This window comes from Aegilops tauschii, chromosome 3, assembly GCF_002575655.3.
Source record: "Aegilops tauschii subsp. strangulata cultivar AL8/78 chromosome 3, Aet v6.0, whole genome shotgun sequence".
NCBI classification, from domain to species: Eukaryota; Viridiplantae; Streptophyta; class Magnoliopsida; order Poales; family Poaceae; genus Aegilops; species Aegilops tauschii.
Window position 1 is genome coordinate 59,077,559 of NC_053037.3, and position 17,617 is coordinate 59,095,175.

Sequence of the window (17,617 nt, forward strand, 5' to 3'; positions counted from 1 at the left end):
TGGAGAGCACGCTTCGCGTGTGGGCGTTCTCACGCTGGAGGGGTGCAAGGGGCTTTGCCCAGTGGTTCCTCCGTGCAGGCTTCGCCCACCTCCCGGCGGGCTTGCCGGTGATGTTCCGACTGCATGAAGTGCGTCCAAACTCCTGGTCTCCGCCGATAGGGCTCACCGTCACCTTCACCAACAGATTTGATGCGTACTACCTCCTCGGCAAGGTGTTTTGGTGTGGATGCGAATTCATCGCATTCACAACCCACAACATCTTCACAAACTTCGACTGCGTCTTCCCCACCCGCAACGGTATGCACACCCTCCCCTACTACATCGGCGAGGACGGGATGGAGAGGAGCACTGGAGAGGAGGCGCAGTGAAGATGGTGGTGAAGGCCCGGTCTCGTCAGCTTGTCTTGCCTTAGCGTGTTAGGGCAAGTTTTTTATCTTTTAAATATTTCTATTAAGAGCAAATCATGTTGTTGGTTCTACCGTGAACTTTATCTATCCGAACTATGTTATGATTTCTACCCGTCTATTTGATATGTTGTTGGTTATCTGTGTTTTGCTTGCTATTTCTATCTTCTTCCCTTGATATTTCTATCTTATTTGACGTCAAAACCAGCAAGTTTTGGGGTTAGCTCAGATTTCACGCGGCCCACGGGGGTGTGCTTGCGCGCTTGATGGAAAAAATTGGTGTCATTCAACTTAGCCGTTCGGGTAGCAGGGGATGTTCCATCTGGGAAGACGGATTTTTTCGGCATGCTTGAAATGGACCCAAAATTTTTTTGAAACCCTTGTACCAACATGACAAGCATGCATGCCAACTGGAAATTGTTTTGCGACGTTGCATGGTTTTGTAGGCTATAATGATTACACGTGTAGATGAAAGGCACGAAAAAACAGTTTCAACAAAGACAACATCAATGATTTTTTACAAGTTTTATAGATGGAAACTTCTTTAGATGCAATGCCATCTCACAAACAACTCAGAAACAACTGTATGATTGATCATAAAACTCATGCATTGTTGTTCAAAGAACTGTCTCATGAATAAATTGTACCATAATTGCGAACATAGTGTGAAACAAAAAAAATGTTTGTTTGCAACAAAATAATCCTGGTTTGAAGCTTAAACTGGTTGAAAAACAATTGAGCCTACTCCATATGGTCTTCTGCACTGCCAAAATCCAGTGACCTCTTGCGTTGCGACGTTGGAGATTGCGTCGGGCTTGGCGACGACCCATGTGCTTCAATCTTTTTCTCTTTAACATCAATGTAACCATACAACTGAAGTTGTTCTTGTTCTTTCTCCGCCAACTCTCTAGCAAGACCCTCCATTTCTTGGATTCTCACTTCCTGTAGAAAACCATAGGAATTGTATTAGGAAGAACTTAAAAATGACGTAGCCATAAACTAGATGCATGTAACATGTAAAATTTGAACCTCTGGATCAAAGTCATGCTCGGGATAACGACCCGTAGTTCTATTGTACACAATGTACAGGTGACATTTCTTGCTGCCATTCAGATCAGAAAGCATTTTTTCTACATCATCTGGTCCTGCAATCAAGAACATTCCTTCTGGCAGCTTCCACGCAGACTCGGGTAAGAAGTAGTACAGTTCTGCTCCCAGTTTGCAACCAAAAGTATCTCTCATTTCACTCATAATGAGATCGTAGGTCACTTTGAGGGGTTCAAAAATTCTGACTTCTGCCGGGTGTTCATCAAAGTATGCTCTCGGGACATGTGACATCTCATCATCCCTACTAACAATAAATTCCATGACCAGCACCTAGTATCTCACATCAGAGTTAATACATTAAATGAGTAAAGGGGCAAACATAATTTTTATGTCCATAGCAAAATTGCGGTGTTGTTACCTGCTTTTGTGGAATGTATCCTTCATGTCGAGTGACTGGGGATTGTGCCATCTCAAACCTTCTCACCTTGTTATGTGGAATGTATCCTTCATGTGGTGTGACTGGGGACTCTGCCATCCCACGTTTCTTATCCTGCGTATGAAACGTCGACAGTGGGTTTACACACAAATTTTAAAAGGTCATACCATATCTTGGGTATGGCATCGTTGGGAGGTACTTACAAGGGGAGAATTGAAGATATGTTGTTGGGGTGGAGTGATGTGGCATTGAACGGGTGACTCTATCGCACTTTCTCGAGTGGATGGCGACTGTGCCGTCTCATGATGCTTAGCCTACATACAATCGCCGACATAAGGTTGCCACAAATTGAAGATGTTTGTATCATAGAATACTAAGGTCCTTAATATATACAATCGGTGTGAAATACTTACAGGGGGGAGAAAAATTGAAGACATGTTGTCGGGGTGGCCGTGAGATCGCACGGGCTTCTAACATATGTCCTTCCAAACGGACCTTCTCCAGCATGGCCTTATAATCCATGTCCGACCGCTCCTGTAGCAGCTTGCTGTCCATATCCGAACGTGCCTGCAACACATAGGCATCCATCCTGACTCGCTCTGTCTGTATAATACTGTCCACAAGCTTCCGGTCCTTCTGCAACGTTTGATGCATTTCCTTGTAGCCAAGGAAAAACTTTTTTTCCATGTCCTCACAGTCCCGCTTATACTTTTCTTCAATCTCAAGACGCATCTTCGCCATCTTACGGGAAAACTCCTCACGCTCCTCCTTTATCATCCTGTCCACATATGAACGTTCTTTTTTGAGTTTCTTATCTACCTCAGCGCGATCCTTTTGCACCTTCAAGTCGATCTCCCGGCGCGCTTCATGCAAAGACTTGTCGTACTCCGCATGGTTGTAATGCGCCTCTGAGACCATGATCCCTACAACAACACATATACCCATAGTATGAAAACTGTATCCACAACCTCATCCAACTAATTCCTAACAATACCACCGAGAAAATATATTCATAACCAGTTCGTACGAACAACTACTACAAACTATCAATCAAAAAGCTCTTGCATGACATCCTGTACTCCAATTACACCAGAACTACTCAACTATGGCAAAGGCTGTATTTTCTAATCTCTTCGGAAATGACTTCTTGGTCGAATCAATGGAAAAAATAATCAGCACTGCAATCGAAGATGGGAGGAGCCGTGGAGGAGACCTTTTTAATCCGGCGTCGGCGTGGTCGCTTCAGAAGCGATGGCGCGATCCCGGCGATGGCTATGTGAGGAGAAACAAGGTAGATGGGGGTGGTTAGGATAGGGTTGATATGCGGTAGAATGGGAAGGTATATATCCGTGATTGTAGGGATAATTAGTTATTTTGAAGTAATGCGCTTTGATGCAATTTTTTTAAGGAGCACGATCTTTTTGGGGCTTCCAAAACATGTGCACTGACCGCGGGTCCAACCACATATCACACAAGCCCGAGCCATCGCCGTGCCCATGCCAACCCGCGGCCCACCATTGCCTCCCTTTCCCTTGCCCCACCAAATTGTTATTCTTCTCCGGCGACGAAGCCTGCCATCGCCGGCGGACGGTGAGAGACGAGAGATGTCCATGTCCAGTTCGGCCTCTCCGTCATCATGGCCGCGGTATGGTTCACTACCGATGACCAGATGCCCCGACTGCCCACGCATCGCGCCACTGAAGCGTTTGACAACCATATCGGAGAAGAATGGAAACCATGGGCGGGAATTTGTGAAATGCGAGAGCAAACCAGAAGCGGGGAAGGTTAAATCTATGTTCTGTTGTGTCTTTTTGCTATGAATTCTGACCCCAGATTTATTTATATTTCCTCGGAATTGGTATTTAGGGTTTCCCTTCCCTTTTTCAGAACCTAAAAACATGCAAGCATTTTGAGTGGCTGGATGAATACGTTGAGAGGCTTCAAACGGATGGCTTCATTGATTTGAGGCACGGGGCAACCCTAGAGGTAGATCTGCCATCGGCGGTGGATAATAAGGGCTATGCCAATGTTCCTCCGATGGTGGCGGATGCGGAACTCAAGGTGGAATTGAAGAAGATCAACAAGAACTTAAGGCAGTTGATCGATCTGAAGAAGCACGCAAATCTGATGGCCGCGGGATTTTATTTTTCAATAATTGTTGTGGGATTTGTTTACTTGTTGATCATCAGTCGTTAGTAGTTGTTAACAAATTATTTCAGTCAGCTTCTGTATAAGCAATGTCATGTGTGCTTAATGCCTTGTATGACCAGACCAAGGAAAAGCTCATTTGAAATCTATTGGAAAGGACAAATAAAATTGAAAACTGATTTCTTGTTTCCAAAATAAAATTTGTAACTTATTGTTCTCTAAAAAAGGAAGAGCAATAAATTCCTTCCACGAATTTCAAGAAATAATTGTCAACCCATTTATTACGTTATATGTTTGGCGCAATTAGTGGCTAACTGGTTATTTTTTGAGGAATAGTGGCTACTTGGTTGGATACATGCCAAACGTTACGTTCAGATTAGTTGCATCATTTCGTTCATTTTGTACCCAAAAAATCTATACAAAGTGTTAACTGGACAATGTGAACAATGTGGCATGTACCCTGAACCCTAACCACCCCCCCACCACACACACACACAAAACCGTAAAAACATTCAAAATTTTGCCCCACATGGAAACCATTATGCATGAATTCTCTATGGGGTCATGGGATGCCATGATGAAAGTTTGGGATCATTAGTACATGTACATGCAAGTACGATCTCTGACACGCGCATTTCCGGTCCCTGTACATGTACATGTAAACCAACCCAACATCGATCCGGTTCAGTGGATGGATGCATGCTCTATGTGGCACGAAGTATGTCGGTCGAGCCAGTCGACGGGCCAGATCGATGCTACCGAAGGGATTCCATTGTAGACCAACGCTCGACCTATGTCCGGTGTGTGTGATAGGTCCACTGTAAGACAAACATAGTTCCGTCAACCCTAAAATCGTAAACACTGATAACGCTAACCCCCCCCACTAAACCGTAAAAACATTCAAAAATTTGCCCCACATGGAAACCATTATGCATGCATTCTCTATGGGGTCATGGGATGCCATGAAGAAAGTTTGGGATTATACACGCAAGTACGATCTCTGACACGCGCATTTCCGGCCTAGCATGTCAACACCCCGAAAGCACTAGCTGGGTTCCTCACCTGTATGAAACCAACCCAACATCGATCCGGTCCAGTGGATGGATGCATGCTCTATGTGGGACGAAGTTTGTCGGCCGAGCCAGTCAACGGACCGGATCGATGCTACCGGAGGGAATCCATTGTAGACGAACGCTCCACCAATGTCCGGTGTGTGTGCTACGTCCACTGTAAGACAAACATAGTTCCGGCGACCCTAAAACCCTTAAACCCTAAACCCTGATAACCCTACCCCCCCCACTAAACCGTAACAACATTCAAAATTTTGCCCCACATGGAAACCATTATGCATGCATTCTCTATGTGGTCATGGGATGCCATTAAGAAAGTTTGGGATCATTAGTACATGTACACGCAAGTACGATCTCTGACACACACATTTCCGGGCTTGCATGTCAACACTAAACCCTAAACCCTGATAACCCTACCCCCCCACTAAACCCTAAACCCTAAACCCCTAAACCCTAATAACCCTAAACCCCTAAACCCTAATAACCCTAAACCCCTAAACCCCTAAACGAGTTGACAAGATTTTCTTATTTTTTATATCATTTATCCAAATCTCACATAACTCACGCGACCCACCCCTCCCTAAATCCCGCGATTACAGCTCCGCATTCTAACCACCCGGGCCGTCCGCACCTCCCACGACCGCTGCAAGATCAGATCGGAGACGCCGGTCGCCCACGGAATACAGGAGTCGGCGGCCACCACTCGCCGCCCACCGCCAACGTGATCTGAGGGGTCGGACGTCAGTGTTCTTCTCGCCGCCTCCTCCTCGCGTGAACGCGCCGTTTTTCCTTTGCGCCGTCGACCGCGCTATACCGGCACTTATAGTTTGCGACGCACTAACCGCCGCCATCTACTCGGCGGCACCGTCTCCGAGAGAAGGTATTACCTGATCGTAACTCTTTATAATCGTTGTCGGCCGCTCCTTTAGTAGTTGAACCCTCATAGGTTTTGCACCCAAATAGGTTCTCTGCTTAAACCCATAAGTGGATCATATGTTAAATGACCCAGTTAATTTTGTTAAAATTAATTCGCTGCTAATTTTGTTATACATTTTCCAATTTTGTTCAGATTAATTGAGCCGGATTTTATCATTGCATAGGAGCCAGCAATGTCAGTTTCAGATACGAACCTTCATAATGGAGAAAAGCCCATCTCCGAAATTACCGATGCAGTAAGTAATTGACTGTTTGTGTACAATCGTTTCGTACACATAATTCATGTGTACTCAGTATAATTTAATGGCATGTAATAGGAAATCGACGAAAAGCATGGTCATATGAAGTTAGTATGCTCACAGACAAGGTTCGGAAAAACCATGAAACTGTTGTCACCAGACCACAAAAAGTACATCATATCAGAAACCAGTCTTGGCGGTCTAACCCAGATGCATGAAGTGACTCTACGGCGCATAATGTTGGTTAGACTAGCCAAGAGCATAGATATGGACACCCAATCCATTACCATCGGAAAAACGCCAATTCCTATAACAAAAGAGGACGTGCAGTGTATATTTGGCATTCCGATAGAAGGGGAGGATATAGAGCCACATCTGGAAATGCAAACCGACACAGAATTGTTTACCGCCTATGCAAACAATGGGCAAATTTTGATTTCTGACCTTGAAACGGCGATCCGAGCTTCCAAAGCCCCAGACGGCGATTTCCTGAGACGGTTCATTCTGTACGCAATTGGTACTGTACTAGCACCACCAGCACAACAGTATGTGGACTCGAAATATCTCAACCTTGTTACAGATCTTCAAAACCTTCGGAAACTTAACTGGGGATGTTTCACACTTAATCACTTGTTCAAGTCCGTTCACAAGTTTAGAACTCGAGATCACGTAAATCTACAAGGAAATCTAATTCTGCTCCAGGTTAGTGCTAGATCACTACTTAATGTCCTTTAATTATTGTTCTGTTGCATATCTGTATGGTGATGAACTAATTTATTGTGTAGTATTGGTACTGGGAGCACGTGCGTAGTGGCCGATTGATGTATGCTTCTAGACCCCCACCATTGATCGCACGATGGGACGAAACGACGGCTACTTTAAGAAGCGATGCTTACGACAAAGGAGGTCTTCATAACGGGCTGGTACCTATCTACAATTGAACTTTCTATATCCGAATTTTTATTTGGTACTAATGGTTCATTATATTTTATTAAAAAAGGCTGTCATGGAAATTTGTGCTCCTCAACGACCGTCTGAGAATTCTAATAATTTTCCAAGAAAAAATGATGAACATGTGCATCAACATGATTCGTATCGAGCACCATCACAAGGACAGCAATTTAGTAGCCAGCAAGTATGTACTCCAAAGACTATTTGTTTTTGCAATATCACAAATAGGTGTCATGGAACCTCATTCATTTAGCTATTGTTATCAACGGGGTTTTATTTGGTTTACACAGACTGACATGGTAGTTGAAGCCATGAATGCACGCTTAGATGATCATGAAAAGAAGGTAGGCAGGAAGTTAATGGAAATTGAGCACAGATTTGATGTCAAATACCAGACGCTAGCTGAAGACTTGATCGACATGAAGACTAAAACTGGCACTAATCCTAGGTTGTCGAAGGCCGAGGACGAAATTAAAGACTTAAGGAGGGAACTACATGTATGTCATACTGTGCATTTTGTATTTTGTATGAATATGTTCCTTCATGTTCATTATTGTTTGCATTGTTACAGGAATTAAAATACGAATTTAGAAGCAACCGACAATCAGTGTCACAGAAAGGAGGCGTGCAGGTGATCTTTATGGCCCAACACGTTAATATCTAAAAGTAACAAACTAATGATGAACTACCTTTGTTCTTTGTAGGATCAAGTCAATGTGTGCAATTCATCACTGACAGGAACTCCTAGGGCTATACAATTCACGGCAGGGACTTCGACTACACCAAGTGCAAGACATGTGACGGAAAACAATGAGAATCCAGAATTAACTCCGATGAAGCCTGTCTTTGGTAATGATTACAAGTTCACGGATGAGGACATAGAGACAGCCGTTTACCTCCGCGGAACATACGACCCTGTTGAAATAGCTAGAATCGGAGACATTACCCTCACAGCAGAAAAACTGAAGCGAAATTTGGACGAGGAATACATTTATGGTGATGTAAGCCCATTATACTCTAGTCTACATCATTACTGCAACAACTTTCTTATTATTGTATGATTGAAAATTTGGCAGGTTATTATGGCATATGCTCGCATTAGCCAAATTGAGAATGATACTACCTCAATCATATCCCCTGAAGAAACCGAAAAGCTGTTACAAATGAAGGGGGTGGTTCCTGTTGGACGTGCAACCTCGTGGTTAGCTCGTGTAGCAGAAAAATTTGTAGGGCGCCGAAAGGTACATGTTTTCCTCAGTTTCATAGTTTATGTACACACTGTACACGACAAATTTCAGTTCTCAACCCAACCCAAATTTTACTGCAAGTGCATGTCCCACTGAATGTACACCAAAACCATTGGATGCTAATGATGTTTAATTTTGAAAAAAAAAGAAATTCAGACTCTGAACTCCATGAATTATCATTGCGACAAGACCAAGGAAGATTCTCTTGTAAGTGTTCTCTTGCTGCCTCTTTTGATCCGCATGGCACATGAGCTCCCAAAGTACCGTAACCCTATGTATAACTCGTCGTACCCTAGGTGGACTCGATTCAGTTCTGCATCGACGAAGCTGTCAAGAATGGGTTGATATCACCAGCTAAGAACATCAATTTTGCCGAATGGACCAAAAAACGCTATGAGAACATACCACAACAGACCGATGGGTAGGCATGGCCTCATAAATTATTATTTGCCTACACGAATAAGATTACTGATCTTTAACTAAACATTGCAAGACTTCCTGTGTGGTTTGGACACTGCAGTACATGTTGTCATGGAACGGGGATGAAATGACCGATATTTTCAACCAGGTAATTGAATGCCTAATTAACATTTGTACTTTGTTTAGCTTGAAAGCTATGCTGACATAAGTGTCGGTTATCAAATATAGGCAAGGATAGATATTTTCAGGTGGAAAAGATGTACAGCCTTACTGCATTTAAATTGCAACGCGCTTCGTCTCGAATCATATAAGTTCCCCATAACGGTTAGTGCTACATCAAGAATATATCATTTATTTCATAATTCTCATGATTAGAACTAACGCAGCACTCTCTCTTATACAGAAGGAGGTGTACGATGCCCAGCAAGCAGTTCTACCTGATGGTTCAGAAGACGACGTGCAATTAGTAAACAATCCTGATGGTTCCAACGAACCCGACACATCCAACTCCCAGAAGGATACCGGTGCACCCAACTCCCCAAAAAGGAAGAGAGCACGTGGACGCCCGAGAAAGCTAGTCAATCCCAAGGAAGCAGCAAAAACAAAGAGTCTTAAAGAACTGAAACTTAAATTTGACAGCAAGACCATAGCCAACCAAGTGTCTTCGTTTCCATCACGGTCACGCAGAGAGCATAAACCAGCACCAGCTTTATTGAGCCCATTCAAACACAAATAGTATGCATCAATTGATCATCAATTGATAAATGCTCATGCTCATGCTCTACTTTTAGCATCATTTCATACACGTTTAGTTCTTATCAGAAAGTGGAAATAGGTACTTTTGGCAATCATGAGCATCCTCTACTTATAGCAATATCTAATGCATCATCAGTACAAAGCTTGATTTGGCAATAGGTGGAATCGGCAATCATTTGCATGGTTTAATTTTGTGAAGCTATAATCATACTGAGTTATACACTAAACATAATCATGCCAAGCTATAACTACCATAGTCATAAACCAGGCTTTTCTTAAGCACAGGTGCTTATTTGTACAGGGTAGACGCATAACTAGGCGTCTCTCCTGTAGAAATAGGCACCAGTGTTTCAGAAAAACCCTGTTTATTTTTCTAAGCACCACCGTACGCATCAAGCATTGTACAAGGCTTATCATGCATCACCAAAATAGTATTAACAACTTGGAACACTAAACCAGAGTAGCAGCAAACTCTTAAGATAAACGGCAGATCAACCACCGCACAGCATAAGTTCAGACACACCATAGGACATAAGTTCAGACACATCGAACAACAAAGAAACATAGATATCATAAAAGGACACTGCGCTAGCAACTTGAAGGCAGACTTTGATCTCTCTTCATGCCGCGTAGTGGCAGTGGTAGTAGGGGTCAGCCTCCTGTGCTTCTGAAATTTCCACACCTGATTTGATGTTGTCTATTATCTTCCAAGCCTTGTAGGTGGCGTACGCATCCTTCGCTGCGTACTCGATGAGGTAGTCTGGCAGCGGGCTGATCCCTCACAGTTTATGGTCTTCGATCCTGTTGATCTTCTTCTTCATGTTTTGGTAAAATGGATGGATGACGCTGGCTGCAACATCAGCCAAGGAGTCGTACTGCTTCTTTCTGCCGGCATATGGAACTCTATAGTTTTTCTGAATGTCGATGTACTTTTCGGGATTGATCTCCAAACCAGACATCTTCAGCATCTCTTTGTCATTATGAATGCTGAAACCGGCAAAGGTGAACAACTTCTTCTCCTGGAGGAAGCTCTTGAGGCGCTTGGGCCTTCAAGGGGAGAGACATATTGAAGATTAGTAGTAATTTTGAAGATGAATGCATGAAGTACATGATGTTATTTCTCTTTTTGGATCATACAGTTGAAAATAACACTACAGCAAACTACTTCACTACATCAACTTCAGAAACAACTTTTAATACATCTAGTCCAGTGCATCCACACCGGTAGACACGACACTAATGCATCAATATCAGAAACTACACTAGTAGACACAACACTAATACATCTAGTCCAGTGCATCAACTTCAGAAAATAACACTAATGCATCCACGGGCGGTAGACACAACACTAATGCATCAAGATCAGAAACTACACTAGTATATCATGTTTGGTGATTAATCTGGTGCAAGATTTTAAGATACTAATCCAGTGCATCAGGGTAAAAATCTATGCCAGTCCATGTACTTGAGAAACCACACTAGTGCGTGCACTTCACAATCTACACTAGTAGATGTAGTTGAGAAACTAGGGTATATGAGTAGGATGGCTCACCATTTTGTGGCCGCAGCGATGTGGTAGACCAGGCAGAGTTCATCCACGCATAACTGCAGAACTGCTGCGTACTGCGGAGGTTCGTCATCCCTGGTATACTCCACATCAACGCCGACGAATCTAGGATACCTGCCGACGGCTTTCATGAAGAGCCTGGTGAGCATTTCGTCGGCAGTGTCTGGATTGCTAGTGTAGACGACCTCCAGCGTCTCTTTGCCGTGGAGTTCCACCTTGTCAAGTTTGGTGGTGTAGTCGCGCTTCTCACCGGGGACCTGAACGTCGTCTTCGTTGATGCTCTGCTCTTCCTTGATGCTCTGGTCGGACGTCTCGCCACAGTGACGCTTGGTAGACGGCTCATCCGCTATTGCCCTTCGCCAGCGACGGTGGTTTTGAGACAGAGACGGTGGTTGCAGTTTGTGGAGTAGATGGACGTGGTTCGCATAATGAGGGAGGAATGGAGGAGAAGGTGCCTTTTTGAGTTCTGGGGGAGGCGGTTCGTCGCGTGAGGGAGGCGCTCGTCGTTATCGTGATCGTGGGGGTCGTGGGGCTCGTGCTGTTCGTGTTCCATTCTGTAACCACCCACGGGCCTGCAACGATAAAATGCTTAAAACACTTCTGACATGAAAAAAAGAGAGCAAAAAACAGAGTACTATCGGTCTCACAAGTGCACGCGGTCGTGCACCTCCTGCGGTTTGCCATCAATTGCTATCGGTCTCACAAGTGGGTCCCCTTGTCATCCACACAACCGCGCCACCACATGTACCACATTTTTCTTTCTCCCCGTCTCGACCACTCCACATCTTTCTTTCTCCCCTTCTCGACCAGCGCCGCCGCCGCCGCCATCTCCCGACGACCCCTCTCTTCGCTGCCGGTGCGCGGCCGCCGCCAACTCCGGCAAGTACGTGAGATCTCCCCTCTTCTTCCCTTCCCCAACCGCGTCTCCCTACGGAGGCAGATCTGAGCCGATTGGTTTGGACTAAAACTTAGTTTTTGGATTGGATCTTGATTTGGTTTCTATGGTTTGAACCTTTGGATTCAATCCAAAAGTTGAAAACGGTTTGGACTGGGTTGGATGACGAGCATGTATAGTTTGGTTTGGTCTAGATTCTAAATGAAAATATCTGGATTGGTTCGGTTTTGATGTGTGCCGTGGATTGGACTGGTTTTAGTTTGGATGCCGAACTATTCCCAGGTTTAGATGAGACGGGCATTGCCATTGTCATTGGCATTGCTTTATTACGTAGATGATAGTAAATAGATTGATTGGCCATTGCCAGTATAGGTTATCACTATGATTTATTATATGTATGATCTTTGTATTGTACTATGTACAATTCAACTTAGAGTTCAACATGTTTTGTGTAGAATGGAGGAAGCACCATGTGGACGCTGCAACTCACGGTGCCGGACCAGCCTTTCTACTGCCACGCTGTTCGGCATCTACTTCCAGCCTTCTTTTGTTGTTGCAGCGGTAACAATTTATATGAACCTTCTGACAGTACATTCTTTTTTTTTGCTATTTCCACTAATGTATTGTGTCTGTTATTTGTTTTTATCTAACACAGATCGTACCATGCAATGTGAGATTGGCATTCGATGAGCTCATCGGAGACACCGTGACCTTCGACGCTCTTGGGGGCCCATACACTATGCAGGTCGAGAAGGGGCGAAAGATAACCCAGATAGGAGGAGATGATTGGGATCGTTTCATCGCCCGCATGCGTCTTAGTGGGGGTGAATTGATCAGGTTCTCCTTCAGAACAGATAGGCCCAGGATTTCTGTTATCTATCTAAATTTCATTCCGGATAGTGAGGATGAAGTTCATGAGGAGGAAGATGGTGCTGATTCAGATGATGACGAGAACCCACTTGTTGAATACCTGTATGCCCAAGGACTCAGACTGGGCGACGAGGAAATCGGCAACCTCTGGGACATGCTTCCGCTACGTGAAGACTACCTAGGGAAGCCATTCGTGACCCGCCTCACAAGGACGAATGTTAAACGGCATATCATGGTATGTTACTTAGTGTGGTAATTACATGATATGCATGCTTAGTTAGTGTAGTAGTTCATATGATATGCATGTTGTAGTACTGTGATGAGAGGCCTAGTTTAGAATTCATTTAGTGAAGAATTTTATGACATGCATGTAGTGTAGTAATATGCGATGATATGCTTAGTGTACGCAGTAATCTAATGATATGCCTAATTACTGTAGTAACTTGATGCTTGGCGTATAGTGTAGTGATGTGATGATATATGCTCAGTGTTGAATCCAATGATATATGTGTCTTGAAGTGTATGCTTTGTTGATAATTGCACGTGACATGATCATATATCATGTCAACTGTTTTCAGAAATTACCTAAGAGGTTAATTGATAGCTGTGGCATCGACCCGGACGAAGAAGGCATGGCTGCTGGACTACGCCTTACCAGAACGGGCTCCATCACCAGCTGTGCCTATGCAGTGGACACGGACGGTCGCACTGTCTTGAGCAGGGCAGGGTGGAAGAAGTTCCTTCGTGCCAAGAATCTTCGGGTAGGACAGGCCATCCTACTCAGTGTTGCGAACACCCGTCGCCATGACTTGAGGATGATGATCACCATCCACCTCATTTAGAACTGGGGTGGGCCATGTATCAATGTGAAATGAACTTATTATGTTAGCTCTTGTTTGCAAGTACTTGTCGTGTATTACCGTACCTATATCCACTCATATCTAGGTACTATTGCTTGTGATGGATTGCAACTATTATTAACTGGTAACTAATGCTCTACTACCTTTGATTATTCCACTGTGTTAAATGGTAACTGTTATATATGTTTGCTGAAGCTTCCGAAGAATTTTACATACATCGTTTAAAAAATGTTCATGAATTATATTTTTTCATCAACTTCAAAAAATATTCGTATTATTAAGAAATTGCGAATTTTTTTAAAATTCACGCTTTCTTAAGAAAAACATAAACATATTTTGAATTCAGAACAATTTTTTAAACGATGAACTGTTCTTGAAATCAGGAAAATTTTCCAAATTCAGAAATATATTTTTGAAATTGTGAACATTTTTAGAATTTCCTAATATCTTTTACGAATTCATGAACATTTTTGAAAAATTCATACATTTTTCAAAATATTTTGAACATTTACTAAAAATTCATGAACATTTTTTTAACATATGAACACTTTCTGAAATCACGAACATTTTTTGAATCTGTGAGATTTATCATGTCCTGAACATTTTTTCAAGCCATGAAGAACTTTGGAATGCGAACATTTTTTCGCAATTTGCAACTTTGTAGAAATCCTGAATTACTTTCAAAAGGAAAAATAGAAAACAGAAAAAAATAAAAAGGAAAAACGAAAGGGGCTTCCCGCCCCTCACATGGGCTGGCCTTAAGGGCGCACGAGGGACGGCGGGTCCACGCTTCCTTGGTTTCGGGCGTGTTGGTCGTCATATAGGATCGTATGCCCGGCCGTATACGTATTTGTTTGTATACGGCGGCCTTTCGTGCACGCGTGAAGCCGCCCGCGCGTGGGGCAGCACGTGTCACGGGTAGTTGCCAAAACTGTCCCATCATATAAATGTGGACGGCAACCACCTCCGGCCGCATCGCCCACCATTTCCCCCCGCCGCATCGTCTCCCTCTCTCCACTCCCCACTCCCCAAAACCCTCTCCTCTCCAACCTCCTCGTCTCCCTCACCGCATCCTCTCCATCGCCATGGCGGACGCAGGAGGCGAGCGCCCCGATTGGGGCGCAGATCTGGTGGAGCAGGCGCGGCAGGTCGCTGCGGGCACCTTTGTGAGGGGGCGTGCCGGCGTCCAGCGCGGTGCTCCCTCCGCTGGAGATCTGGAGAAGGCGGGGCCGGGCCGCAGCAGCGCGGTCCAGCCAGATGCGCCCGCTCTGGCGATCTCCGGCGAGGCGCAGAAGGTGGAGGCGGGCTCTGTCGAGGCGCAGAAGGTGGGGGCGTGCTGTGGCGAGGCGCACGAGGTGGAGAAGGTGGAGGCCGGCTCCGGCGTGGAGGAGGCGGAGCAGAAGGTATCTGCTTATCACTTTTAGTTGGTAGTTTTTAGATTGTAGTGTTTGTGGCCAGAACTTTGTTTGGTTAGATTTGTGCATGGCCTTGTGATTTGGAAATTGTCTACCTGAGGTGATTAGATGGTGCATTAGTTTGGTTGTAAATATAGTGAAGGATGTGCTCATGTACTGGGTGTTGTCATGTTAATCCAAAAGAGCTTCTCAAGGGCTGGCTTTTTGTGTGCTGGATTGGGGCTTCTGAAGGAGAGGGGAAGCGTGGTCGAGGGGAAGGGGCAGTCTATGCTTATTTAGTTTGGGTTAGTTGTGGAATTTTGTTGTTGCTTCAGACATATTGACAGCATTGAACATCCTCTGCAATGCCGTTGCTTCAGAGATAAAAGCATCTTGGGGTTTTTTCAGATGCTTATTAGATTAGTAGTTGAATTTTTGCTTGTTAGATTTTAATTAGTATGAGGTTGAATAGCTTATTTAAGGGGGAATTTAAGGTCAGATAGATGTCATATGATTATTAGATCTGTAGTTCAATGCTGCTGACATTTATGATTATTTGATTTGATCTGTGGTTCAATGATACTGGATGGAAACATATTTGATTTGGAATGCATTAATTTTGATGTGCCAATGAATTGATTTAGATGATACAAGATTCATCTATAGTATAATTTGTTGTTGTTTTGGTAAGTAATGAAATTTTAGATGTTTGTTGGAGATGTATGCATTTATAGTTGAAGTTGTACCTAATTAACTACTGCATTATGTTAATATGTGTAGGAGCTTTGCTGCATTATCCCAAAAACAGTAATCTGTGCATATTGAAATTTGTAGTTGGCTTCTGTAATTAGTATATACTATATGTAAAGTGTGAAGTAAACATTCCAAGGCAGGATCCTAGCAACAAAATATACTATATGTTTCCATTAAGTAGTGTGGGGGGGGAATTCCCTCAAAAGAAAAGTGTTGGGTAAATTCAGGGAATGTCAAGAATCCAGCTTGCATTTTCATTAGCATTTATGAAGGAAATCATTTGTCTTTTGATTGATTGCTTAGATTCTTTATTTATAAGGAAAGCATTTGGTCACTTGCAACATACCAATGTGGTTCACATTCACAATTTTGTTTGTAATGACATTCTGTTAACTGCAATTCAATTCATTTTAATTGATGTGCTTGTTTGACAATATAGCAGGAGGAGGAGGATCTTGTGGGCAACAAGAGGAAGTGGGAAAAGACTGGGTTCTACCCATATGACTCTGATGAAGATGAGCCGTACGAGGTAAGGCCTAGTTGAAATGTTATTTGTGCATTGAGTTAGTATTACGTGTTTATAGTTTTTTGAATGCATAATGTATTAATGTCAGTCATTAATGTGTGCAGTATGAATCTGGAGATGATGTGGACGAGGGGAACGTCGAGTCCTTTGAAGAGAAGGAGGTGCAGAAGATCAGGGCCCAAGGATCTGCCATGTACTACAACTGGAGGAAGGACAAGTACAGGTGCCCCTACTGCAGCAAGCCCAAGCCCAGGTCTGGGTTGCATGAGCATCTGATGGAGCATTGTCGGGCTACATCCATCAGCAGTCATGACTACAAGATCAGTGCTCAGCATTCTGCCCTCCACAAGGTCCTGAAAAACCCTAACATGTAGTTGCCCTAGACCCTGGTTGTCGTATGATGGAGGAAGCCTCAGTTCTTTTGGTGAACTTTATGTGGTATTCTGATGGTGGAAACTTTTAGTGCTAATGTAGTATGAACTTTATCTAAGTGTAGTACTGTCATGTGTAAACATATCTAATATGCTAGTGGTCTGAACTTCGAGGTGTCTGCATCAGCAAGTGTGCTGTGTGGATGCTGCTATCTATGGTAGTAATATATATTGCTATCTATATTTCTGTCCCTTAAATTTGCCATTATGGTTCCTTAGATGTATGATTTGCTTGAATTTAGCTGCTGCAATGATCAGACATGCCGCGTCAGTGTTGCTTCACTGATCAGGCATGCTGCAAACACTTGGTGAAAACATGCATATTCATATCAGCAACATTGATATGGCATCGGAGTACTACCCAGTACTTCGTATTTGTCTGCCGTTAGATCGACATCAACGAACGGTTCTAAAAAAGCCCAACCACTCTAAAACATGAGTAAGCCAACATATTATTTCACTGCTTATGTCTATTTTTTTGCTGAATCATTAGGAAGCCCTAAATATTTGGATGCAAGATCACCGACATGGCACTACTGAAATATTTCAGTGTCTACATCTCTGTACTGAAAGTGCATTACTGAAATATTTCAGTGGCTACGTGTGTGTACTGAAACAGCACCACTGAAATATTTCAGTTGCTACATGCGTGTACTAAAACAGCACC

General features: G+C 43.6%; 1 protein-coding gene across 1 annotated transcript; it reads left to right on the forward strand.

Moving 5' to 3' along the window:
• The first annotated feature begins 11,563 nt into the window (after positions 1–11,563).
• LOC123497546 (uncharacterized) lies at positions 11,564–13,902 on the forward strand. The gene is made up of 4 exons (XM_073495895.1): positions 11,564–12,104; positions 12,572–12,677; positions 12,772–13,221; positions 13,591–13,902. Exons 1-4 carry the CDS (start codon positions 11,827–11,829, stop codon positions 13,792–13,794), a joined length of 1,038 nt encoding a protein of 345 aa, XP_073351996.1. The 5' UTR covers positions 11,564–11,826; the 3' UTR covers positions 13,795–13,902.
• The last annotated feature ends 3,715 nt before the right edge of the window (positions 13,903–17,617 follow it).

Bases quoted from the DNA above. Each gene is read 5' to 3' on its own strand.
- LOC123497546 (XM_073495895.1), top strand. From the start codon at position 11,827: ATGAAAAAAAGAGAGCAAAAAACAGAGTACTATCGGTCTCACAAGTGC. The intron at 12,105-12,571 runs GTACGTGAGATC...TGTTTTGTGTAG, and splicing joins GCCGCCGCCAACTCCGGCAA to AATGGAGGAAGCACCATGTG. The intron at 13,222-13,590 runs GTATGTTACTTA...GTTAATTGATAG, and splicing joins ATGTTAAACGGCATATCATG to CTGTGGCATCGACCCGGACG.